Raw genomic sequence first — 27,832 nt, 5'->3', positions numbered from 1 at the left:
AACTAAAATCTATGTTGTTCTTCTGCTGTTCATATTGATCAAAAAATAAATATGATTATATTTTTATCAAACAATTACTACGACTTTTTACGATAACGGACAATTTTTTCTTGAGCGGTTTGAGGAATCAAAGTTATAACGTGGAATGCATGCAAGCAAGACTTTGGCCTTATAGGTTATATCTACAAATAAAGAACACATTTTGATATTTTATTAAATACCAGTTGTTGCAGAAACATGAAAATAAAGAAAACACTGTACTCATGCTTAAGATAAAAGTATTATCATATTCATAGATTATTGTTCATAGATTATTTTATCTAAAGCATCTACTATCCAGTAAAGTTATTTTCCAAAAATAATGCGTTCACACCATCACATAAATAAAAACAAACTTTACAAATTTATAATTTATTGTTTTAAGTAAAGCTAATGTAAAAAATATTAAAACCAATTTTTGAGTATAATCAAGAGTACAATGAGAATTATTTGAGAACATAATTAAATAAAATATCGTTAGAGACACACATAAAATTGGAATGTAATTGTAACCATTTCCCGCGCTGCGAGAACGTTTTGTGTCGCCATTTTACTGTCGGCTGTATCGTCCACAAACAATCCGCATCCATAAAATTGTTCGTAAAAAAATACAAAAATCATTTAAAAATAATCATCACAATGTAGAGAGCATTATAAAAATCAAAATGCAAAACATTCGTTGTCAGAATTTCGAAAATAAAAAACTCGAACGAACATAATTTTAGGGAACCAAAGGCAAATATTAGGTGTTTCAACATATTTATACGTGTGCATATTTTCCTGATTTTTATCTGATACTGAATATTTATATTAAATCTTAACGGAAATGATACTAAATGCAAATTTTTGAAAATGCCATTCAAAGAGGCACATTATTTTCAATACGTTTTCTGATGTTACGATCCAAATAAACTATTTGATACTAGTCCTTACAAAACACAATTATTTAGAGCACACACGCACAAAAAGTTGAAATACCCACTCTACATCAAATTAAATGACCAAAACAAGTCCAAATCATGTCAAAAACCGACAATCCCTGCGATCTTTCTCCTTCACCGTGCGTCCATCTTATTTAAGCTTGCCTTGGGCCTAATGAATCATATTTCGAATTTATCACTTCCTACCCGATAGCATCCAGGATGTATCACACCTAACTGGACCCGAGAATTTATCCTACACCTGTTTACTGATACCATTCTAACGTTTGACACAATAGCAGCCTTTTATTAACAGAGATTCTATCTCTTGGGACGAATAATATCACCTCTTTAATGTCCTATTCTTGAACAATACTGGCCAATTACTCGAAGAAGAGGATGTGATGATATGACTTTGGTATCAACCGTAATAGAAATGTATCGTTCATATTTTTCGTGGATTTCGAACAGATGTTTTTATGCCCTATCATCACATCACAATTCTATTGAAAATCCTTGTACATGTGTATCCAAATGGGTCGAACTATACAATTTACTGAATACCACCAAAATAAAGCACTTCAACGATTTTCGTCAACACTTAAGCAAGAAACAAATGAAACGTAAGTTACTTATTTTAAAGAAAAATAAATACTTTTTTTTTGTCAAAAATTTCTAGCACCCCGCCGATTATGGTTTATATACCATTTTAATATTTCTCCCACTTACACACACATGCACAAGAATCGACTATGGAAATTATCAAAGGACAGTGCATAGTTGTAGCCATCTAAAATTAAATTTTAGAAGAGCAAATTATACACAAAGAAATCGTTGTAGAAGCATCAAATAACCCTGAAAAGTTACATGTATGTTCTAATCGATACTAATGTTGAAATACACAGAAATACTATACTAGCATAGACTTATACACATTATATTATGGCGACAGGGAAATTGACAGACATCGATTATATAGGTATATTGATTATTGGGCGAAACCACGAATACAAGTTTTAAATGCATGTGCAATTTTGTACGTGTGCAAGACATTTCCGTGCAGAAAATGCAATTCGATTTTTTAAATACGTCCTAAATGCAATCGATCACGGCCAATTCACGCGATATTTTATACTTGATACAATATTTTTTTAAACGATGCATATTAAAAATATGAAGGTAGTTTAAACTTCGACATTGAGCTCGTACACACTACACGATAATCAAGGGAGAATTCGATGTACGGCCCGCGCATTTGATCGACCGGTTAAAAAACCAGCATGGGATTAAAAAGTACCAACATGTAGTCGTACAAGGTATCTAATGAACGAGACTTACAGAGAATGGCGCGTTAGTGTGTACCCAGCATGACAACTTGCATTCGTGATTTCACCATAGAGATACTTCGTTATAAACACCGAGAATTGAACTGTACGACAAACATACATGTACCGAAGTATCTCAAACTTACGTACTATGAGATTACTCTAATTTGTCATGGATTAAGACCAGCTAGATATACGTATAGACGAGCAAAATATTTGAGCACTACGTTAAAATGTTTTCGAAAATTAAATAACAATTATTAAATTGTCCTCGTAAAGAACCGTCTATCCGGGTACTATAATACAACCTAAATATTTGGTTATACTGTATAAATAATAGATGGCTGACTTTGGGCGAAGCAAGAGTTACATTTTTATTTGAAAATTTATGGAAATTGGGAGGAGCTATTTATTCTACGTAGTTATACTCTGTATATAACGATCCATAAACGTTTCTTAAAATTATTCTCAAACTACTTTAAAACATTAAACTACATATTATGCTTATAATACTGTGGTATGTTACAAGGGATTTGTTCGTCAATTTATACTGAAATAGGGGTTCTCTTTAGCCCTAAATCTAACACCCATTTTTAACACTACCCAAAGTCAGCTATAAAAAAATCTACAATACCTTTCACATTTGAAAAATCTTTATATTATTGTAATAAAACGATATAAAATTGACTTTATCAAATGAACATAGACCGCATCATTTCGAGTGCATCCATATAGACGCGTTGAGTATTTAAACACACAAAATCTTAAACTATTGACACACAGTTGCTAACTGAGCTTGTCCCGGAGACCCGAGTGCGATGCGGAGTGATTTTAGAAGAATCGAGAACAAATCTACACTTTTCAATACATTTCGTATTTAATTCTATGAAAACTGAACTCTCATTTAATATTTTTAAAGATTATTTTAATTATTACGTTTTTTAAGTATGCGCCTAAGGGGTTACCTGAAAATTTTATGCTTGTGTAATTGCGCTGTGGTACTTTTAGTATAATTTGATTTTTCCTCAATGAATTTCTGTTAAATTGCCCACAAACAGCTATGTCAATTCCAGTGAGATTTGTTCTCGACCCTATATCACTCCACACATCCACACATTAAAGTAAACAGCATTGGTATATAAAAAATTTGGTAAAAAACATTCATAAATGCTAAAACTATAATACAGCTACCAAAGTATGGAATGTTGCTAACATAACAATCTCATTGGATTACAGATCCAAAAAATATAATAAAATGACAACTTACTCTAAGAGTACTCTATAAATATAATGTTAAAACTTACTTATACCGTATCAGGTTGATTATGCAGACCTTACAACTACTGGAATGTATAGAGATATAATTTTTTTTAATCTTGAAAAAAAAAACATGTTAGTTCTTATACCCCTTATAATTAATGGTTAGAAATACCCAAACCTTTATAAAATATATAAAATTTTGAATAAAAAAAATTAAAAAATCGAACGCATACTACATCGATTTTAGTTACACTAACATTAAAACTCCGCTGTACATATAATTCGTGACCGTTCCCTTCACGGCGCCGGAGTGAATTAAAAGTACTTAAGACAGTCACAACATCTTCATTGAGCTCTTCGATTTTTTTATTCATAAAGAAAGTAGACCTAAATAAAGGCGGCAATGTCAGAAAGCTTTAACTTATTTGTGAGGTGAGAGAAGGACGGCATGTGTCGTGACGACAGACGTAGATGGGTTTCGATATCCGCATCGTTTATAACCCGAGTCGTTATTTAATAGAATCAGATTGTCTCCTACATCGTTGTCTCGTTCGCACAAGGGCAGTATATAGCACGCTATCTCGCTTGCACAGTAAAATAGACACCAAGGAGATGATTCGATTGTATAACGACTCGAGTCTAGCTACCTCTAACCGATTCACCTCAAACAATAGATCTAACGTCTCGAATATTCGATTTGTCGACTTGATAACGATGGGATGATTTAGAAATTAAAGCTTCGAGTCGTGGTAAAGTATAACTTGAAATATACACCGATAAAACTATACCAGACCGTGTAAAATTGTACTCAAATAAAATGGCAATTTCAATGTATTCATATAAAATAAAATAATGGAATGTATCTGATAAAATCGCTAATCATAACTTACTTGTAAATTTTTTTTTGTTAAAAAAACGCGGTAAATGATCGAAATGATAAAAAAATATAACTTAACAGTCGTTTATGAGGTACATATTAATATTCCTTACCTATCAATCGTGATTTCTTCTTATTACGTATTTAATAAAATATAAAAAAATGTATACATCCACGGACTAAATAATAATTGTACGTAATAGATTGTCATATCGAAAACTATGTGATCCTAAAGTAAAATTAAAACTAAGTAAAGCATACGTTTATAAAATGAATATTATACACAATATAATATTTTGTACTGTGAGGTTATGCTTTGTCTGCCCTCAACCACGTTTTAGCATAATCGAATTTCGACACAACTGAATATATATTTTGTACACTGAATGGCATCTTTGATTAACCTAAGTTTAAAAGCTGCCCTGTCAAAAAATTGTACTTTAGTCATCAATAAAATCTCTTGTAATTCAATATTATAGCAAACTTTGTGTGATAAATAATATACATATACAATAACAGAGAGCCGATACAATGTTTCACGTTACATAATAAAATTCGTCATATACAGGATAATTACTTAAAATTAAATGGTATTCCGTGTACAGACCATGGTTAAAACTAAGTAAGTCACTAACATACGATACATCCTGTATATATAATATATAAAATAAAACTGATAAGTATATATTCTATATTACTTTTGTTCAAATCAGTCTTTGGAACTTATGTGGTGGAATGTATATTGAAAAAATAATAACATTACTCAACAGTGCCTTTGGTAAACAAATATGACCGTAAATAAAAATATATAAAAAAAAACATGATTTCTCAATAATGAATGATGCATGGATGAAAAAGGTAAGCGTGAAGTGTATGTTATAGTTGAAATAATTTCTATATTATTACTTTCTACATAATTACTGGCTTTACCAAAAACTAATTTTATAATACGTTGACTTCTGGTCAGAGAGACAGTAAAATGTTTATAGCTAAATGTACAAAACATTGAACGTTTCTGGTAAGGTCGCATCTATCACATAAGTATAAAAAAATATCAAAAATATTCAATAGTGAGAAAGTGGTATAAAATGTAATTCGTTATGAATAGGCGGAAAAATGTAATCGTAGTTTAAATCGAGATTTTATTTAGAATCGTTGTCTATCTAAATCCTTACCACAAAAGTTAACCGTCTTCTAAGCAGAAGTCAACGACCAAAATTGTAAGCTTTAGAGGTTTAAAATATTAAATAATATATTTAATTATACTGATATTTAAAAATCAATTAGCAAGAATAATTCAGCAAATGTAAAGAGGTCTCGAGACTAAAGTAATTTTATTTTAAAATAATGTACATGTCAACTTTATGGTGAATAAATAATAATGAACTTCTGTCGTAAAATAAGTGTTAGCTGTGACGTCAATTTATTATTTGAAGTGAGAATAAAAACTTGTGGTATAATAAAATATAGTTTATATCTATACTTAAAAAAAAAAAAAAAACAAATTCTTCTATCCACTCAAGATTGTCTCGAAACTTCTTTACAGTTATAAAGAAAATAATTATGTAATAAAATCTTCAATCAATTGTGCAAAATTATAAAAAGAGCGTATTTCTCATAGATTATAAAATATCTACAATACACAAAATACAGAGGAGATACAGATGCAAAAACTTACTTATTCATTTCAAAAAACAGCCTTTCTGCGTTACCCTTAATATTATTTTTGAACCTTTCATTTTGAACTTTTATATTTATTTTATTCATTGTATAAATCGAAAATCGAATGTTACCTTTAAAATTACTTATGCATTTGATTCGCATACGAATAGATTTAAGCAAATATTAAAACAATCATAAATGATTCAAAATAGGATTTCAATAATAAAAATAAAAATCCCTTGTACTGACTTGCAATACGTTAAAGTTAACAAGACGACTAGTATAATTATTAAATTGACAATTGAATCGATGTATAAATAAATGTTACCAATTAAAATCTAAAATCTTGTCGTCTCATTATGGTAAGAGTATAATAGAGCATAATCAAGCCAATACTTCGTTACGAAGCACTATAAGACTTAGAACCATAGAATAAAATATCCAGCATAGAGATTCGTAAATAACTGAGTATACCGCTAGCTGATATACAACACAGACAGTTAAATTCGTAATAATTCGATGAGAAAGATAAAATAAGAGTATTCACAGGAGAGGAGCAAAGTCACATTCCTTATAGAAGTCATAGCGCTGCACCAAGATACACGACAACCTTATTTAAACGAGTAATATATGACTATAGCAAGATTTGACAAGTTCAGAAGTGGCAAAGCGTCAAGACGAGTCGGAAAATATTAATTTTTCGTGAAAAGAAGATGATTTTTTTTTTTCATACATTTGGGAGTCGAAAATTACTTGAAGGAGAAAACCATATTCTTCCAAGTGCACTGTTGAGTAAACAATCGGGCTAGTTCAATGGGGTCGATAAGATCGTCGTCGTGTCTCGGCCGGCGGGGTTTGGATCATACGGTCTCCGCGCTAGCTTCGTTCTTCGGCTCCGCTTGTTCTGTGGCTTCTGCGGGCGGGTACTGGGCCCCTTCTGCCGCGGTTGTAGTTGCCGTGTAGCTGGAATGTGCAGTGGGTAATTAGTACTGTGTTTTGGGACGTTTTTTAAGGGGATTAGAGCAATATATTATAATGTTAGTTAGTAATAATAAATATCCTTAATTGCACATAGAAAGATGTATATTAGTACTGTATTCCGTGAGTTTTGTTTAGTTATAGGATAACAGAGTAAGGTTTAGGTTGTTGTTAGTTCATAATATAGTTTACTGTACATAAAAAGAGAAATAGAGCACATGAAAAAGATACCTAAAACTATTCATCACTAATGCTATGAATTGTGTTTATGTCAAATAAAGAATATTTATTATTAATAAAAAAAAACATATATGTAAATGTCGCATATAATTATAAAACTATATAGAATGAAATTGCATTGTTAAAATAAAATGGCAGTTTACATTCGCTCGCGTTCATGGCGTTATTGTGTCATATTTTTCTAGATAGGTATTACTATTATTATCACTGGTTTTGAGAAATGTTATAAATAGAACTAGACACATCGATCTATAATATAAAGAACAGCGTAAATAAGATCTTCTATAAAATCTTCATTTTGTGACAAATATTTCACTAACATTATATTTTACGTATTTGAAAACTTAGTTTTATACTATGCTGTTTTATCAATTTTATGAAGAAAATTGTGTCGTAATATTAACGTTGAAACGTAAGCTCAATTTCCATAAAAATGTGATAAGTTTAAATAAATTTTATTCGCTTGCGCAATTAGTTACAATGTCTTGACAAGTCGCTGTACAATTGCCACATATTAAGAAATAGCCAATTATAAGTTTCTATTAGTGAAGGAAATTCATTCAACTGGTGATTTTACCTAAAAACTAGTAAATATGATTCGACATCCTTAAATAATCTCTATAAATAATTTAAGTTATATCACTTATAACTTAATAATGGCTGAACGGATTTTAATAAATTTTGTTCTCTGTATTTTTATCTGATTAGATTATAATAATAACTGTTAAAATTTTGACAAACAACTCACAACCCGGGCAGAACCAGGGCGAGCAGCTAGTTAATAAAAAAAGACCTTAATATATTTTGTTAGTAATAAGTTCAAAACTCGTTTTCCATTAAGAAAAACAAAAATATTATTGTTTCGATACACGAGGACATTCGGTACAAAGTAAAACAGGAATGTGAACAACAAAGTTTAAAATCAACAGGTTTAGAAGCAATAAGCCAATGATTACATAGGGCTATAGTCACGCGAGAACGGGGCGATTTGTAAGCTTTCTAACAAACAAAATTACGAAAGAGAATTTCTCAATGTTTGTACTAATAAATATCTAAGTTTATAATTAATATCGATTCGTCATTTGAAACACGTTGTGTGATAGTTTTTTAACAGGTTTTCCTCAATAAATAAAAAGTGTAAGAGACTTGTTGAATTGAAACTAAATTTAGACACAAAGTAACTAACCACGGATTGTTGTCGTACTATAAATATCGTAATATGCTAAAAGCCTGTACAGGAATAATGCATAATTAAATCACTTAACTGAAGGCATAACGGACAGCGGAAAGCGGAAACAAACCCGCTTGCTCGACCAACGTGAACTTAATCTAATTACGGACGCCGCAAACGTATAATATCAAAGTACAAAATAAATACAGTATACGCACGCATATAGAATCTGTACGTCGTTTATTTCAGCAAACATTCTTCAGCTGGCCGTGTACACAGGTTTAAAATTAGACGCAATAGTTTAGAACCACCCACGTGACTCACAAACTATGGACTAAACAGGTAAGCCGGGAGCGCATATCAACTGCGCGGATCAATAATGCATCTAACTCGTCTGATTGTGCACGCAGTAAACGTCTGTATTCGCAGCGCGTCAAAGGTCGAAATTGGCGGAATTAAAAAAAACCGGGTCTAGATTTCGGATGCTAGGCATCTCGCTGACGCAACATCGCGCGCAGATCAATAATCGTTAATAATATACACACACGTGACATGTCTGTGTATTCTGCGTGCATTTAGGTGCGCTTCGTTACAGGGGGGTTGCCTAGCAACGGTGTCGCTATTATAATTGAGTTTCAGGTTTTAGTCCGTTGTCTGTTATGCTTCGCGAATACCCTTTGGCTACGGGGATCGGATTATTAATGCACTCAAAATTGAATTTTAGGCCGACGCTGCGTTAATTTGATCTCTCCCCTGTATTTTGACTGAGCTTTACTTTAGCGTTGCATGTTATGATTTTAGGTACGGGTATAAAATGAGAGATGAATTTAATATTTTTTGGTTTTTATAACATTCAAATGAGATTTTTTTAGGCAAAAGATGCGGGTTCGAATACCTATCCGTGATCGATTTTTTTTTTATTGTATATTAAATTTACATGACCGATGAAATAAAACAAAGACATAGGTACCCAAAAAGGATTGATTTGAAGAGATTTTAATAACGCAGAGTTAGTATTCTTGTAATAAAAATACAAAACTTTACGTACGGGGTTAGTTTTAAATCTATAAAAACGATCTTTAGACAATTTAAAGCTCTTTAAACAGTAGAGAATATCCTCTCTAAGTAAAGAATTTAATAAAGGACGTCGCAAGCAAATCCAGTAATCTACACCTGCACCTCTTTTATAAAGGGAAATGAGAGATTATGAGACATCGCTGAGCGAGAAATATTCAATAAATTCGCAATCATATTAATATCGCTGCTGCATATCTTATCATTATTAAATCTAAAATCTCTTTAATAACTCAATAATTTTTTATATTTATAAAATTGGCATTTATCAATTTGTATATCAGTGTAAGATAGATAAATCTACAAACAGACTGAGCTTTAATAAAAGTTTACTTGAGCATAAATAATACATACATAAATTTAACAATACTAGCAGTGCCACGCGGTTTCATTCGCGTATTAGTTTTATTAGTTCAGCTAAGTACCTATCATCAAAATCCGATCAGTAGTTTACGTGTGAAAGAGTACATACTAAACGAGCATAAATCATAAAATCTGTTCAATAGTTTTCTGGTTAGAGAGTACTAAACGAACATAATAGATCTAAATTCTAAACGATCAGTGAAACATCAGACACCACCCCAAAGCATTCCACTTCATAATATTCATAACAAATACAAGTATCATTCGCAAAACATTCGCACAACACGCTCGAGCATAAACTACGCATTCAATTACGTCCAATTTGTAGGTATCAATATTAATAGGACGCCTAAGGGCTAGGGTCGGATATTAACGGTCCCCTGTAAAATCAATCAGTTCATCAGACAGGAAATTTCGCGACCCCAATGTATACAAGCTTATATATGAACACCATGTCTGCTGTCTGGCAAATATCAATTTAAAATATATGAAATCGCATTGCTGAATATTGAATACACAATTTTGTAGACGGATAAAAGGCGTATGATACAATACATGTATATATGACGGTACAAATTCAAAGGTGAACAGTATGTTTTATAAAATACACAATAGGCAAAAGGATTTTAGGATCTACAAAGGTATAGGCACATTGAATGATTGAAGGTACACAATACAATATTAAAATGGATGGTCAAAGGCATAATGAACAGTATAGGTTCATAGATAGGCATAGAGATGTTTAGTAAAGGTACCCATAACACAGTAAAAAGATATACAGAAGGACAGTATTGATTTATAGAAAGGTTAAAATAAATATAAGCGGTGCGGAAAACTTAAGGAAACTCACTTATCAATATCTCGATAGTCGTTAAGATTGTCCGGACGCCACTTGGTGCCAACCATGTTGTGAACGCTAGAATTGTTCCAGGGATAAAAATAATAAAAAATAAATAATATACAAGGAAAAACAAAAAAATAAACATATCCTCTGTCACTCAGGAATATATATTTCTGATGGTGAATAGTAGGTATTTTTAAATCGGTCCAGTAATTTAGGAGTTTATGCAATACAAAAAAACAATAAATTATTTTATTTTTAGAACGATATACAGTGTAGACGGTACATGGTTTAAGATAAATAAATAATGTTTAATAATTAGTTTATATAAGGAGGCATTATTTAATTAAGGTGCTCCTACCAAGGGTTAGAGAAGGTTTGATAAAATTTACGAAATTTGTATGTGTATTTGGAAATACAGAAGGTAATATTTTCTGTATTCTTTTTTGAAATGTCTGAAAATTTTTTGTTGGGTCAACCGTCTATTGCTTACCAGTAAGATATTATATTGTATGATATTTGGCGAAAATTTGTTGAAATCATTTCGTTTATTTATTTGAAAATATGATTTTGCTTAGGACTACAATATTTAGTTCACAGCATAAAGTGTCATTTAAAAGTTTATTTTTTTTGTTGGTTATCGGTAGTATAAACTGTTTTTTGGCATGTATAAAAAGGTACGTAGGTTCGAATCCCACATTGTTTATTTATTTATTTATTTATAAGCTTTATTGCACACAAACAGAAAATACAAATTTTACTTAATAGGACATAATTAGCCAAAAGGCGGTTTTATTGCTACAAGCAATTTCTTCCAAGCAACCCATTCGATCAGTGACATAGTTAAAAGTACTAGGGATGATTATGTACACATTGCATTAACAATGGAAAATTAATGTTTTATCATAGTTATAAATCAGTAAATAAGTACTGATATTTAATTCCTTGTAAATATGTTCATTGTTCATTCATAAATTAAGTATCAGATTAAATACATTCTAAATTTAGCTCAAGGTGCATTATAAAATACTAAAAATAAATAATAAATTATGAATAAAACTTCGATGAAATAATAAACAACAAGCAAGCTATATGATTAACATGATACAATGGCTCTTATGACTTATGCAATAAAGTATGTTATCGAATGATATTTTGCAATCATAAGAACCATTGTAATTATTGGTGACATTTGGTGTGATAAAATTGGACATCAATTTTTTTTTTTTCGTTTGTATGTAGACTTTTTCGTATTTCACTATAAATTATTTTCATTTCCATAATAAATGTATTTGAACTTTATTGTGAATAATTAATATAACATATGTATATCTTATTTTGCAAAAGCAATTAACTCATGGAAAAATACTATCTGTATCGACAAAAAAACCCCCCTTCCCTCACAAGCATTAATTTTTAAAATTTCCCACAATACATAAGCAACGATTTTTAAATCTTCAATTTTCACTTTCCACACAAAGCATATGTTTTTTTTAATCCAAAATTTTATCACACCAAACGCCCCTCCTTTTAGTGCTTTTCCACCAGAGATGTACGAGGACGCGTAGCGAGGGATGCGTTTGTTACGAACCAATCATAGTTTGAAACGCTTGGAGCGACACTATCGACTGAGCGGTTGGCTTAGTTGGCAGAGACCCTGTCCTTTCACACAGAGGTGGTGTGTTCGATTCCCACCACCACAAATATTTGTGCGATGAACATATATGTTTGCTCTGTGTCTGGCTGTTTATTATAGCTATTTTTTTTATTTAAAATTATATATGTACGTTTATCAGCCATCTGGTTACCATAACACAAGCGAAAGCTTAGTACGGGATCAGATCGTGCCGTGTGTGAAAATTGTCCAGGCGTGATTGACAGACAGAGTTACTTTCGCATTTATTAGTATGGATTTACAACCACATGCTCGCACATAATTGTTGGAGAAGCACGCTTAGCCCCCCCCCCAATCAACTCACACGTGCATCTGATCTCCTTGCGCGCTCAGCTGCGCCAAGTAGGCCGCTTGCTTGCGATGGTGGTACATGTGCACTCGGAGGCAGGACGGGTTGCGCATGCGCTTCTGGCATATCTCGCACTGGAGCGTGCCCTCGCGCGTGTCGTGCTTGTCGCGTATGTGCACCTTCAGGTTGTAGCGGTTCGCGAAGAACCGGTGGCAGGATGGACACTTGACGCCGCCGGTTTTGCAGTTCCAACCTTGTTTGTTTTTTTTTTTTGTTGCAGTGACGCGGTTGGTGTTAGTTGTGTAAGGTTTCGACGGGTGGGGCGAAATTGTCAGCGTGGCTTTTTATAGTATAAGTATGGTATCCGTGTGGAATTTTTTAAAGAATAGCTCTTGAAAATGTTTGCCAAGTTATGATGGTAAGGCGGTAAAACTTTAAGAATTTGATAATAAAGAATTGATAATAAAAAATTCAATAATTAGATACTGACACTATCTTGGATTTAACTAAAATAAATTAATTACGTTGTATAAATTAATATATATTTAAAACAAAATCAATCAAAAAATCTACAAATTAAAACTTCAATTATATAAAAAATAAATAAAAGTAGTGCAGAATAGAAACATTTCTTTACGCTGACAATTTTGCCCCGACGTGCTATCTAATTACAATACATACCAGTTTCCTTAGCCGAGTCGGGGACAACCAAGATATTATGAAACATGTCGCTGTCGAAGTCAATCAGGGGTTCGCTGAAATGTTTGATGATAAAATAAAAAGATAAAAAATAAAACAACACTAATCGCGCAGGCGCATGTGAAAGCAACCAATTGTTATTAGAACTACAGATCGTCTTTGTGATATTGACAAAAAAAGGTTATTTTAGAATAACAAAATTTAAAGATTAAATAGTATGGTTATCATGGAGTTATAAGTCGCGTCAAGTAAAAAGAACACTGACGGTTAAGCTGCGCATTGGCGATTTATCGGTCTATTTGGTGTTATGAGGTGGTATAAGAATGACAAATAGGTAGTTGAGAAGCCACGATTCGCGAGCCTAGTTCAAAAATAAAATAATCGGCACATAGCTTACGTGCAAAACTCGATCCATGCGCAAACACACCCCATCACTTTCATCCAGCGTTCTTTTTACGTGAGGCGTACTGTACCATGATGCAAATGTCTTATAGCAGTATTATTCCCAGTGTGACAAAGTGACGGCTCTACACGACCTATATAAGTGCTGTCATTTTTACACACTCGTAATAATACTGCTTTAAGACATCATGGTATGAGGCAAGTACTTTTTTGACTTACAACCCCACAATTGAGCTGTTCATTTTCTTTGCAATAAGAACTCCGGCATTTTAAAAAATATATACAAAGACGATCCGCAAAAGAAAAACGATACTAAAAAAACGTAACTAAAAGGTGCTCAAGTGCGTTCGATTCTAGCTCTAATTGCTCGAAGGCATAAGGTCCAAACTCACCCGGCACCGTCACTAAATGCGCCTTCGGATCCATACTCGCTGTTCTCTGCGTGCGACGGGCTATCGTTGTTCACCGGCCGCGGCTTCTTCTTCGTGTTCGTCGTGGTCTTGTTCGGCGTGTTCTTCATTAATCTATTGATTAGAATAGTTTTTATTATTGCCAACTAAATTACATACATATACTATATAGATGATTATTGTAGCGTAAATTAAAGAACTACATAAAAAACAAAAGATCTATATGAATATGAACTGATACTTATGTAGTTATGAATTAATAATAATAAATAAATGCAGATGTAAATAAATATATTCTCTTTTCTCTTTTTAATAGTTTCTCTTTTACACTGATATATTTTTGAGCAACTCACTAGGGCCTAGGCTAATTAATCTAGCTATTATTTAGCCGGGTAACATCGGCTTACAAAGAAGTAGCTTTCAAATGTTTAAAAAAAGACAGTCTTTCTTTCAATTTTATATTAAGTAGTTTAGATTTGGTACACAAAATACGTTGAAATTGAACAATACTTAAAAAAACAAAAGCTCCGCATCGAATGGACAGTTTCAAAACAAAACAACTCCATAATCCGTCATCGAAAATGCACCAATACAATCCTTTAAGCCTCTCAATTTTCCCCTTTACAAATTGCACTCGAAACATGTACAAACAAACATAACTGTCCATCAAGGGATTTGATTGCACGCATTACTGTAACAAGATTGTTCGCTAATGGTGCATGGGGTGGACTGCAGTGGTCATTTATACAAATAAATACGACTATGCTCACGTTTCAATTTGGTAAATTGTATTTTTAGCTATTGATTCTGTATTTCATGTAAGTTTGACGCGGTTTTTCATGAGATTTGAATCTGAAATTCAACATTTTTACGGTAGTATAGTGAAAGTTCTCGTAAACAGGAAATAAGGAATGAGCCGATTGAAATATGTTTTAAGTTTTGTTTTTTGACGTAGTCAGGCATCACGTAAAATATGAATTTAATAATATGAATTATAGGATGATACTTTGAAGTTATAAATGGATATTTGAATTTCATTTATTTATGTATAGAGATATATGTAATGTGTTGAATTTTGTTAATACGTGTTTGATATAAATTCTAAATAATCAATTGAAAATTATACGTTTAGTTGCACTAAACAAAACAAATCTCTAACAAGCCAATAAACGATCAAACAACTTCTCAATCATAAATAAATTACGCACAAACTTTTCACCATACTTATTAGCAAGTTGTTTATATGAATGGCGAATGACGTAACGTCTCAAGCGATTGAATCAGTTTGTCAGTGACCTACATTCTTCAGCCTGGGGGTACAAATTCTATCCTACAACTGGAAAGATAGTGAGACGTATTGTGATCTTCAGGATTTTTTCCTAGATATTTTGTTACGTCAGTGAGGAAGGAGGGAGATGAAAGTTAATATATTTCAGTCGATTTTCTTCTTATTTGTAGGGCATTATAAATTTGCTTCATAAATGGTTTATTGTAAGCTATGAATACGATACGAAGACAAAGACCACACGTTTTAAACTATAGATGACGATCTAATCCCTTGCAGCATCTTCGTACAAACCCGTAAGGTAACAATAACACATTTATTAGGAAAAATCAATCGCAAACACAAAACGAACAGAACATAGATGTCAGTACATAATATTAAGTTAATCATGTTGTACACCATTTTTATTTTTTGGGCTATTTGCTAATCTTAAATATAAAAAAAATATATCAGAAGATATTAATAATATTCTTACTTGTTTGTTTTTCTTTGTCGCCGCACCGGATCTATTTTGTATGGTTTTTGTGTCTCGAGAGGGTTAAGAGTCTACTTTTTTACCGCAGTAAAATAATAAATATGCGAAACTTATTACTTTTTACAAGGGAATTTCCTTTCACCACGTTGACAGAAAGGTAAAAATATTTAAAATACAGTTTTGAAGATCTCACTCTTTCTGAAGGCTCCTTGTTGCTTCCTCCTTATCTATCAAAGCGGGCACATCAAATGTGACCTTGATGGTCCATGTTCACAGAACTTTACAGTAATACTGAAAGACTCAAAGGCTCTCACCGTTTCAAAGGGCTCCTTGTAGCTTCCTCCTTCGGTATCAAAGCCAGCACATCAGCTGGGACCTTGGTTGTTACTGTTTCTACAGGCTGGACTCATTCTATCACACTGGCATGCTTAAAATCTACGTATTTTAAAGGTTTTACCGTTTCAAAGGGCTCCTTGTAGCTTCCTCCTTCGGTATCAAAGCCAGCACATCAGCTGGAACCTTGGTAGTTAGTGTTTCTACAGGCTGGACTCATTCTATCACACTGGCATGCCTAAAATTTATTTTAAAGGTCTCACCGTTTCAAAGGGCTCCTCGTAGCTTCCTCCTTCGGTATCAAAGCCGGAACATCAGCTGGGACCTCAGTGGTTGGTGTATCTTCAGGCTGGACCCACTCGGGCATGCTGTCACTGGTCGGTTCGTTTGGCTGCGAGCGCGGCGTGAATGAGTCTTCGGACGCTGGCGGTGGTGATTCGCTCTTCTGGAAGTAATAAGTATATTGTAGGAAGGATAGATGATAATTTGGATATGATAGGCGTGTTTATCAATGTAAAAATTATGTAAAAAAATGTATTATTAGTTCAAAGAGCCTATCACACAGTGTTAAGGAATACATGGAAGATGAAAATCCATGGAGGGTTGTCGCTTAAGAACCACAGAACAGTTCTTAGGCATATTATGATATATTATGTAGTAAGATATATTAAGTTACATATTATGCAAAATTAAATCGTTATATTGACATGCATATCTTGTCAGTTCTTCTCCATAGATACTGCTTTCCGAATTGTTAAAAATATGTAATGACGAATCTAAAAGAAGTTTAATTGAATAAATAAATGTGTTTGAGTTTCGAGTTTGAATGTTGAAAATTATACAGTTTAGTAGTTGTATAAACAAGCGGATATGATTATAGTTTATAATATAGAGATGCTAAAATTGCTAGATGTGTTAATTACTGTCTAACTGCAAACTCCAGAGGAAAGAGCTGTTATGATTGTTTCTTTAACTTTTATAAAAATGAAGTAATTTTAATTCTGTCTTTATGTTTGATTATCAATGAATTTTAATCTGTTCATAAAGAAGCCAACGATATTAAGTTTATCATGCTTACATGTGAACCTAACAATGTACATATTGAAATGGCAAAAAATACTGAATATCCTGATATGCAACATTTGATGCAAATATTATGCAAGTCATTTAGGACATAATATCACTTTATTTTAAATTGCATCATGTGTATATTAAATCATAACACACATGTTTTTCACATTACATTCCAAAAATAAAGAAAAGGCATCTTTTAAATCCTACTAGTCACCCAGAAATTTGACCATAGCCATTAAAAGAAGAATACAATTTAAGTCTGTGTGAATAGATGATAGTGTGTGTAAAGTTTTTTAATATAGATGTGCCAAATTTATTACATCTCCATTCGCACAATTTAAAGTTATTTCTTTACATATAATTTTAATTTAAATATTCTTAACATCACTAGCTGTACCGCGCGGTTTCAGCTGCGAACAAAACCGCGGACAAAATCAAGTATTTATTTAGCTCATGTGTTATTCTGTTGTGCCTGTACTACTCTAAAGTTTCACCCAAATAAGTTCCAAACCTACTTCCTGAACAAGTAACAAACATACACCCTCCTCCATCCTCACATACTTTCGCCCTTATCACATTAGTAGTATAGATATACCTCTCGGCCACTGGTAAGGCCCTTGACTTGCAGCAATTCCGCTGTATGCAAGAAGCCGGACAGCTCCTGCTGCCGCACATGCACCTCCCCTCTGTACATGAACTGCAGCAGTTGCTTCAACTCCTGGTGTGCTACATCCTTGAGAATCACTATTGGATGTTCGCATGGGTTCATCTGTGAAAGAGGTATGGTGTAAGTTAGTTTGTAGTTATTGGTCTAAGAACTGGGATTAGAAATATTAATGTAATTGAAAGACTTATGGTGGCAGAAGTTTTTATAAATTCATAACATTAAAATCGGCCTATAAAAAATTGTTTCATCTGATTAACAGATGAGGGTATATTTTTGTAAACCCGGATCTTAGGCTATATAATTTCTATCTTGAATACTCTTGGCTTTCCTGTCTCTAATTTATTTTTGCATGTTAAAGTAAAAACTACACTGTATTTAATTAAATAATTAAAAAAGATGGAACTTTGGTGGTAACTGCGAAACTTTTAAATAAATAGTTCGCAAAGATAGATTTGTTACCTGTAATTTAGATTTCAAATTTTGTATAAAAGAAATAGGTTACAATTGTTAACATGAACTATGATATAAATAACATCAAATCATACCCATTTACTTGACTTCAAAAACTATCAAATAATACTTATTTCTTTTGTATTATGTAACTATTTTGTGTTGTTACGGTGTCTTATGAAGGCAATTTCCTTCATATTGTATATAATTTTGTCACAAGAGAATGATTTTTGACAAGTATTCTAGATTTATTTATATTATGTGATTGCATTGCTAGTAACAACTGTATGATATATAGTTAGTGACTGCAACTTGTTAAGAATAATAATACTGGTAAGTATATCTAATTTAACTGAGCCTGTCAGAGATACCATGAATGGAATAGAAAAAAAAAATGCATTTACTTTAGCAATACAGTTTGATAGTATAACTTGATTATATTATTATAATATAAAAATTCCTTAAAAAGCTATGGTATTTTAATAATTAGTTTTATCTATACTAATATTATAAAGAGGAAAGGTTTGTATGTATGTATGTATGTATGTATGTATGTATGGTTTTCACGCATAAACGACTGAACCAATTATAATGAAAGCACACATATAGTAACTTGGATTAACACATAAGATATTTTTTATCCCGTTTAATCCCGATGAAATGGGAACTAGTGACATATAAAATTTAAAATGCTCATAATATTTTAAACATTCAATACTATTAAATACAAAGAAAATCTTGATTTAAATATAGTATTACAATAGAGATTTCTTTATAGAGACAATATTTTGATGTTTAACAGCATTTCCACCCATTATTTTAAATCAATAATTATAATTTTTGTTTCAAGTAACTACTTGAATTACTAACTAGTAACTTATGTATAAAATTTTTCCTCACAATTTAATAATGATTAATGATTGTCTCAAGCTTTTCTCTTTAAATATGGTAACAATCAGGCAATTATCTATTTAGGTATATTGCCTATCTCCTCAATATTGGTTATTAAAATGAGAATTTTAATTTAAGTCTAAGTATTTTAGTAACATCATGATTTTATTGTAATGCATATAAGGGTATTGATTAACATAAATAAATTGATGGTAGTAAATTTCCATGGAAATCTCCATAATAGATGTTTTTTTTTTATTCATCCCTACTTCATAAATAATGCAAGACAATAATTTATAATCTCGGCAATTTTATATAAATTTGGTGCTAGTAAAACTTCATTAAAAGCTCCACAATGGAATATTTTCCATAAAACCACAAATGTGAACAGTCCCAAGCATGTGAAATCTAGAGTATAATAATAAAGCGACATCATATCATTATTTTGCTTTCGTTATACCAAAAAGTTACATAACAGGTGGACATACCACACCACTAAATGGCTGGGCCCAATCGGCAAAAGTTAAGTGGGTAGGCAGAAGAAGAGGTGGGTGGACAACATAGAGAACATAGCAGGCAAAAATTGGATGCGTATGGCCCAAGATAGGGAACTTTGGTACAGGTGGCCCCTCATGGGTAAAAGCCACCTCGGCTTTTACCCATAAGGGGCCACTATACAAGGACTAAAGAGATATGTATAACTAAAATAGCATATGTTTATATTAATTGTATGGTGAAAATATATAAAGCTTAATATAAACCAAAAAGTTCCTTTGTTATTTGCCTACATCGTCCTTGCATTAAATTTTGGATGTGAACAACATGCTAAGATGTTTGCACCAAAATTTCAAAAGCATGTACATGCATAAACATATGCAACACCTTTGATGTATCCTTCAAGTTATGCAAACTTGAAAACTTGCGTAGTGCTAACATAATGAATGTGTGCTTTCATAACAAACTTTTACTGTATACAGTAAGCTAAGTAAGTAATTCGCTGTTTTTTTAATAACATGGATTTGTTATTTTCATTTATTATAGTGTTTCTATTTATAATCTTTGTTCATTATGTATTATGTTACATGTTTATAAATTTCCATTTTTAAATACATATTTCTACACATAATAATAAGTAGGTCCTTCCTAATGATTTATCTTTGTAAGAACCAACTAGATGAATATTTTATATTCAGATGTAAAATGCTTGAAGTCTTATGCATTATTATAATAATTTTGTCATGACTCATAAATGCAATATGATGCATGAATTAAAATGTTGAATATTTTTAAATGTATGATGATTTACTGAGATTTGAAAATATTTCATTTCCAATGTAAAACCTGTATGTTATATTTATTGAAAGGTGACTCAATAAAGATACAGGTCTTGTTAGAATAATAATAATTAGCTAATAACAATAAAGATCAAAGTTATGAAATTTCAAGTAAATAGTAAATCAATGGAAGCAACTAATTAATTTTGATAGTGTAATATTAACATAAACACTGAAATCTACAAATGTTAATAACAAAGGGTGATTAATTGGATTTATGTACACAAAGATAAGACATTGAGTAAATTAACAAGTACTTCAACTTACTTATGCATACAATATTCACATACCAATTATCCATCAAGTATTGATTTATATGAAAAATGTCTGCTCGAAATATATAGATACATATACTTTGGAGGAAAACATGATACTAACAAAGGTGATTTATAATGAGTCATACCTTAAAGAGTTCCTTGAAGTATGGACTGCAGACGGACAAGATGAGTTTATGTGCATGGACGTACTGACCGCCAGCCGCCAACGTCACGTCTACTAGATCTTCGCCATCAAGTAAAGCTTGAAAAGACTGCGCCAAATTTGCGTGGAAATCATTCCACCTCAATGAAAACTGTTCAGGCACTGCCATTGCCTGAAAAACACCACCGTCGAATAAAAAAACGACGCCTGTAATTTACGACTGAGCGTACAATCCGCACTACGGGCTACGCGTCCACACAATGAAAACTAACACTTACTGAAAAACAATCATAAACACAAATAACTGCCCACGTACGCGCCTTACTACACACAGGGAAGGTGTATGTTGTGAATATACATATTAACGAATATAAATACCTACTTAAAACAACAATCTATGTATAATAAATATTTCTGTCTGGCATTGCAATCAATAGGTACACCGTACACGGAAAATATCAAAATGTCGCTTGTAGTAGTAGCACAGTAGTAGTAATAATTGTAGTATATTAATGTTAAATGGTAATACCGATGAGTCGACTATTAGTTGAGTATTTCGCAATAACAAATACCAAAAATATTGATGAATGAAAAAAGAAGCATATTGTATATGATATAAACGTCTTTTGTTTATTTATTAAATACATATTTTAGAAAAGCTTTTTCAAATTTACATATTTTACGCCAACATGATGCAAGAGAATTGTGAAGTGGTAACATCATTAATTTTGTCTATGCATCGATACGTCATTGTCATCAATTGTCAATGTTAAAAATCAATAAAAGCTTGTCAAGCAAATCAACGAAGTGGTACGTTGGCATGCCAGCTATCAAGGTTTTTTGTTTTATTTATGTGTAAATTGTGGCTTTTAACTTGACCATGAGAGTAATTTGTTCGTGATTCTAACGACCCCTCACATATGAGGCGTGTCGGTAAGCTTTTTCGAAATTGTACTTACTGCATTTGAGTCACCATTTAAATGTTGAAGTAAACATAACAATAATTCGCGATGTTAGGATTTAACACGAAAGAAGAGGCTGACGCCGACAAGGCCCTGTTGGCGAAGAAGGTATTGAGTGCCGCTTTTTACGCATTCGCTTCCTTTATGATAACTGTTGTGAATAAAACCGTGCTGACCTCATACGCGTTCCCGTCTTATCAAGTTTTGGGACTGGGGCAGATGCTAGCGATAATACTAGTTCTATGGTTTAGTCGTGCTATGAAAATTGTTGAATTTCCTACATTGGATCGTGGAGTAGCGAACAGAATATGGCCTTTACCTGTTATATATTTAGGTAACATGGCTACAGGGCTGGGAGGCACGAAGGAGCTTAGTCTTCCCATGTTCACAGCACTAAGGAGGTTCAGCATACTAATGACAATGATTTTGGAACGTTTTGTACTTGGCATCAAAGCTTCCTGGCCTGTTAAAGCCAGTGTGATGGCGATGGTCGGTGGAGCCCTTCTTGCTGCAGCAGATGATGTCACCTTCTCTTGGTCAGGATACACACTTGTGCTACTAAATGATGGCTTCACTGCAGCAAATGGTGTGTTCATGAAGAAGAAGTTGGATTCAAAGGAGCTTGGTAAATATGGATTGATGTTTTACAATGCTCTTTTCATGATTGTACCAGCTACCCTTGTGGCCTGGGGCATGGGAGATTTGCAGCGCTCAGTTGATTATGAACACTGGTCGGACACATTATTTGTGATACAGTTCCTAATGTCTTGTGTGATGGGCTTTGTTCTATCCTACAGTGTAATGTTATGTACCCAATATAATAGTGCGTTAACAACAACCATCATAGGATGTTTGAAGAATATACTGGTTACTTATTTGGGTATGATAATAGGCGGTGATTATGTTTACTCCTGGCTGAACTTTGTCGGTTTGAACATAAGTGTTCTTGCTAGCTTATGGTACACCTATGTAACATTCAAACGAAAACCGACTTCATATGCTCTATTGAACGAAGCAAATAGCAAGGTAGACACAGTTTAGATATCCAACCGAAGGCTCTATATTGTAAAGCTTTTCTGGTTGATGCCAAAGATGTAACGAAAAATTTATTTAGAGAACTAACCAACATTATTGAATGTTGTGGCCATTAAGCACTGCGTTTAGAACTGTGTAATTACTCATATTTATATGTATCTTAAAAATTAGTTTTAACATCTACGTAACTATTTAAATATGGATTGTTAACGTACATGGGTATTTAAGTTTAAGATTCAACAGTCAGCAATATCTACATATCATGGTGAAAGTTCACAAGAATAATTTTCTATAATTTAATTTAGATCAATGTTCACTATATTTATGTTACATTATATTATGTAGTATTGTTTTCTTTAGTTACAATCAAACATTGTAAGGCTAGCTCCACATTATATACATTCTTTAAGAGTTAGCAGACATGCTAATCAGACTAAACCTTTATTTAACATTGGACATTTCTCTTGCCATGTAAGAGAAGATTTGTCATAACAAAGTTAAATCATTTTGCCAGTAAATAATTCACCAGCCCAATGAGTCATAGAGATATTTCTTTTTAGAATTAAGTGCTATATTATACATCTAATATAATTAGAATTATTGCCATTATTAATTTAGATTCAATGTTTATTTTCTAGATTATAGAACTAGTTACTTTGTTAGAATTGAAACATTGTCTTTGTTTCATTTATAATAAATATGTTATAAAGTTAGATGAATATGTACATTGTTATATGTATCTAATTTGTGATAAAGTTTATAGTTTATTATTACATTTAAAATTAATGAACAATGTGTGAGACTTAATGTTATCATCATCATAAACTTGTATTATACCAACCTTAGTTATATTATTTACAAAATGTTTCTACATGCTATTGGATTTATAATTGAAATTTTTATTCATTTTAAGCTATACTACTATTCTCAAATCAAGTATTACTGCATTTGTGCAATGATCATATGAGTTCTATTTTAAAATTAAGGGTAAGGTCTCCTAGAAAATAAAATTTTTTAATTAAATATAAAACAGAAATTTTAATAATTAATGTCTGTATGGGAATATTTCGTACTGTTATCTTCTCACTTTCTGTAGTTTTTATAATTTTAATGTCACATTTTCAGTATTATGTAAGACCTTGAAGTTTTAGACAAATATTTGCCATAGAAATGCTGCATTTCGGTTTTGTTCATATCAATTAATTTTATCTCATACTTATTTGCTGTGGCTATAAAAAACATGTGTAATTTTCGCTCCGTTTGAACAAATGATAAGATACGATGGCTAAAGCCTTGTTTCCTTTGAAAATAATTCTTTAGTGTGTATTTAAAATAACCTACGTCATAGATAATTTTTATACTTACCTAAATAGGTAGTAAAATTAAATGATAGTTTAGTCACGACCAAGTAAGACATACAATTTGTATGCAGTATCTAGTATATTATCTATATGTTAGTTAATTTATTCAACTGAATGAAAAAGCATTTAATTTCATTTATACCATACAAAATTGAAAGAGTCTAACAAATTCTCTGTTCTTTTTAAAAAATTACTAAAGCTCTGGGCTATTTAATAAATTTAGCAAATAGAACATTTCTAAAGGTTCTTTTGATATTAAACAACGGTTATATCACAGGCGGTACTAAAATGTAATAAAAACGTATGTATGTGTAATTGTAATGATCCGACGCATGACGTCATGCAATTTTCACGATAAACACGATCGTTTGCGGCAATTATAAGTCTTCGATGCGGAAATTGTAATAAAATATATATTTCTGTGATTATCTTAGTTGATATTATTGTTAAGTAACAGTTCACAAATGTTTTACTTTATCAGTGTTTAGATTAGTGTAATATCCTTTTTGATTGTGTTAAAAAGAAAATTATGTTTCATTTATAATCATGTTTTATTAATCCTAATAATTGGGTGATATATTATCTTAGTGTAGGGTAATTTCATGTTACAAAATATAATTTGTTATATGTAGGTATATTCTGATTAAAAACTATTAAAATTTTCGTAAATTAATTGCATTGTATTCAATGGGATTTGTTTGTTATTCATGGTATAATAATTTTAATAAATTATGTTCGTCGGTTTAATTATCGTGCCTTTGAAGAAAATAACCGGTCAGTAAACAAGGCAAAATGAGTAAACATTTTACTGACCTCCAATAATAATGAACCGATTACGGTGTCGATAATCGAACTATTTTCAAGGAATTAATTGCTGATTGCTTGTATAAAAACATTAAACAAAAGTTCATTAATGAAAACAAACATTTATTATTTGCACACTAATCAAAGGTTCACATTTTTTTAAATATCGCAAATTATGGTATCAGTCGTCTGCATTGTAAAAATGTACTCTGTTATAAAAAATTTATAAACCTAGATTCGAAAACCGGTGAAGGCTATTGTATCAACAATGCGACTGATACATAATATAATATCTGCAATGTAAATTAATTTTATAATTTACATAATCGTAGACATAAATGTTCCTTGAAAAATGAAATGTTATAATTATTCACATATAATATGGTGGTGGCTTAAATTAATGATTCGTACACCAATGTACTAGTTCGAAACGGAGGAAATCATGTTTTATATAAATCGGAAACAAAAAAAACTAAGAGGTAACTAGTAGTTAGTAGTAGTTAGTACAATTTTAAGGAAAGGTCAATTTAAGAACACAAGCATAATGTTTTTAGTAATAGTATCTCGTAGGTGTATGAATCATTTCATTTCGATAGTTTATTTTGCTTCCGAACACAATTAATATGTTTGATATAATTTGCATAGGGTTGTCACTTTGGAATTTTTAAAATATGTACCTCCTGTTTTGCTACACTTAGTACTAAACATCAGTTCTTAAAAAATGCACAGTTATTGACTCTACATCTGCACTCATATTCTGATTTTATTAATTCTACATCTGCCAGCCCTATGTGAACACCCACCAAACCGATGAGCATTCGATCCTTCGTTGATCATTAATTGTTTGGAATATCAAATGTGTAATTCTTAATGAGATATGATGTTTATCGCTTTGGTTGCGATTCAATAATTCGCATATTATCGGCGAATTATTGCATTTGCATAATATTAACATAACATAAGTACCGTTTATTATGTGCATTTTTAATTTTTTACATACAAATCATAAATATCTTAGTGATTTTTCGGTTTTGTAGTGTTCTTTATATAATTGGAAAACTTTAATTGTTATATATATAATATACTTATTAGTTATTATGTAAAAGGGTCCGCTTTATACAGGAAAATTTAGCTGACTGTTATACATATATTATGTTTCAAAGTTTTGTACCTATTTATAGACTACGTATGTATATCGTTAACGATTATAATATGTATCTGTATCTAACATTGTATCGAATAGGAAGTAATTCAACGCACAAAATTTTAATTATAATTACTCCGTGGATTGAATATACCCCGGGTCAAAAGCCAGATGCTGACGTAGCAGGCAGCCATACTTGGCCATAAGCACCCGTGAAAGCTTCGAGCGAGGGCTAAATACTCGTCTTTTTTGCACTCTTACCTTCTTTCATTTCGCCTACGTAATACGCGAACGCTTTCGGCCGGTGTATACGAAACATAATTTTATATAGCCCTGAATGCAAATTCAAACGGTTTCACCCAACGTACCCTAATAATAATGTAAAAATTGTAACCAAATATATGTTTTTTTACGCAGTAACAGGTATTAATTGACGCGTAAAACGCGTTCATGTGTAAGGTCTCTTTCCGCGAACTGGTGAAAACTTGGTGGGGTCTAATGAGGGATATTTTAGTTAAGAATGGTAACATTTTATCAATGTCCTCTTACGAACATATTGGCAAGATGTTACAGTGCTGTAAATAATGCATAAATAACGTAATCATTTGATAGATTTGTAAGATTTTATATGCAAATAAAAGTTAAATGTCAAATGATGGATTTTTATTTCAATGCCTTTCTAATTTGTGCTCTATTTAATGTTGTGTGACAAGATGCTTGTGTACCTAATTAATAAATTAATGGTGTGATGATAATAAGATAACGTGTGATGAATTTACGTCACCTTCATGTTTTTTTTTCGTTTCTCGGTCTTTCTGTTAACTTTAAATTAAATTATAAATATTATGTCAAAAAGCAACGCCAAAAACCACCCACAACTTTTCTGGAATTTGGACGTTCCTTATTCTTTCACGTTTATTCACATACCTACCTATGCCTGGGTTTAAATCAAGGGCTTTTGATAAAAAATAAAAAACATGTTAAATTTTATATCCCAAATAAAAGATATTTTTAATTCATTGGTAGTTACTAGTTAGTCCTAGATAAATAAACATTGATTTGAATAATAATTCCTAGATTAATAATTATAAATCAGCATATTAGTTACAATATGCTTTACTAAGTTCTTTACACTAATGTTCTACTTATCTTCTGGAAACATTGGTATGTAATTTATTAGGTATATAAATTCCGCTGGTATGTACAAGTATTCTTCAATTAAACATAGGAATCATTTTAATTTTCGATACACGAGATTCCATTAAAAAAAAAGTTCAGCCCATCCTTTAGCAGGTAAGTATACCTAGTTACGTCGTTCGAAGCAAGAGATCAATACATAAATTCAAATAAATGCAATTCCATGTTTTAGAAT

The 27,832-nt window shown here is 31.7% G+C and overlaps 2 protein-coding genes across 3 annotated transcripts; one reads left to right on the top strand and one right to left on the bottom strand.

Moving 5' to 3' along the window:
• Positions 1-395: 395 nt before the first annotated feature.
• LOC123705046 (protein tramtrack, beta isoform-like) lies at positions 396-21,612 on the bottom strand. 2 transcript variants are annotated; one of them, XM_045653607.1, is made up of 9 exons: positions 21,433-21,612; positions 21,138-21,326; positions 17,988-18,161; positions 16,582-16,763; positions 14,208-14,339; positions 13,396-13,469; positions 12,730-12,967; positions 10,760-10,825; positions 396-7,046 (listed from the first exon to the last, which is right to left on the bottom strand). In XM_045653607.1, the coding sequence occupies exons 2-9, from the start codon at positions 21,321-21,323 to the stop codon at positions 6,944-6,946; spliced, it is 1,155 nt and encodes a 384-aa protein (XP_045509563.1). In that variant the 5' UTR covers positions 21,324-21,326; positions 21,433-21,612; the 3' UTR covers positions 396-6,943. The 2 variants fall into 2 exon arrangements, with proteins under 2 accessions (XP_045509563.1, XP_045509564.1); XM_045653608.1 differs by lacking the exons at positions 21,138-21,326; positions 21,433-21,612 and adding an exon at positions 21,025-21,077.
• A 341-nt stretch (positions 21,613-21,953) lies between these two features.
• Positions 21,954-27,113, top strand: LOC123705256 (UDP-sugar transporter UST74c). Its single transcript, XM_045653963.1, has one exon. The coding sequence runs from the start codon at positions 22,165-22,167 to the stop codon at positions 23,155-23,157; it is 993 nt and encodes a 330-aa protein (XP_045509919.1). The 5' UTR covers positions 21,954-22,164; the 3' UTR covers positions 23,158-27,113.
• Positions 27,114-27,832: the final 719 nt, after the last annotated feature.

This window comes from Colias croceus, chromosome Z, assembly GCF_905220415.1.
Source record: "Colias croceus chromosome Z, ilColCroc2.1".
NCBI classification, from domain to species: domain Eukaryota; kingdom Metazoa; phylum Arthropoda; class Insecta; order Lepidoptera; family Pieridae; genus Colias; species Colias croceus.
Note: the sequence above shows the minus strand (reverse complement) of the source record. Positions and strands in the feature narration are given on the sequence as shown.

Bases quoted from the DNA above. Each gene is read 5' to 3' on its own strand.
- LOC123705256 (XM_045653963.1), top strand. From the start codon at position 22,165: ATGTTAGGATTTAACACGAAAGAAGAGGCTGACGCCGACAAGGCCCTG.
- LOC123705046 (XM_045653607.1), bottom strand. From the start codon at position 21,323: ATGGCAGTGCCTGAACAGTTTTCATTGAGGTGGAATGATTTCCACGCA. The intron at 16,764-17,987 runs GTATATCTATAC...TATTACTTCCAG, and splicing joins GCCTTACCAGTGGCCGAGAG to AAGAGCGAATCACCACCGCC. The intron at 7,047-10,759 runs GTGAGTTTCCTT...TGCACATTCCAG, and splicing joins GACTATCGAGATATTGATAA to CTACACGGCAACTACAACCG.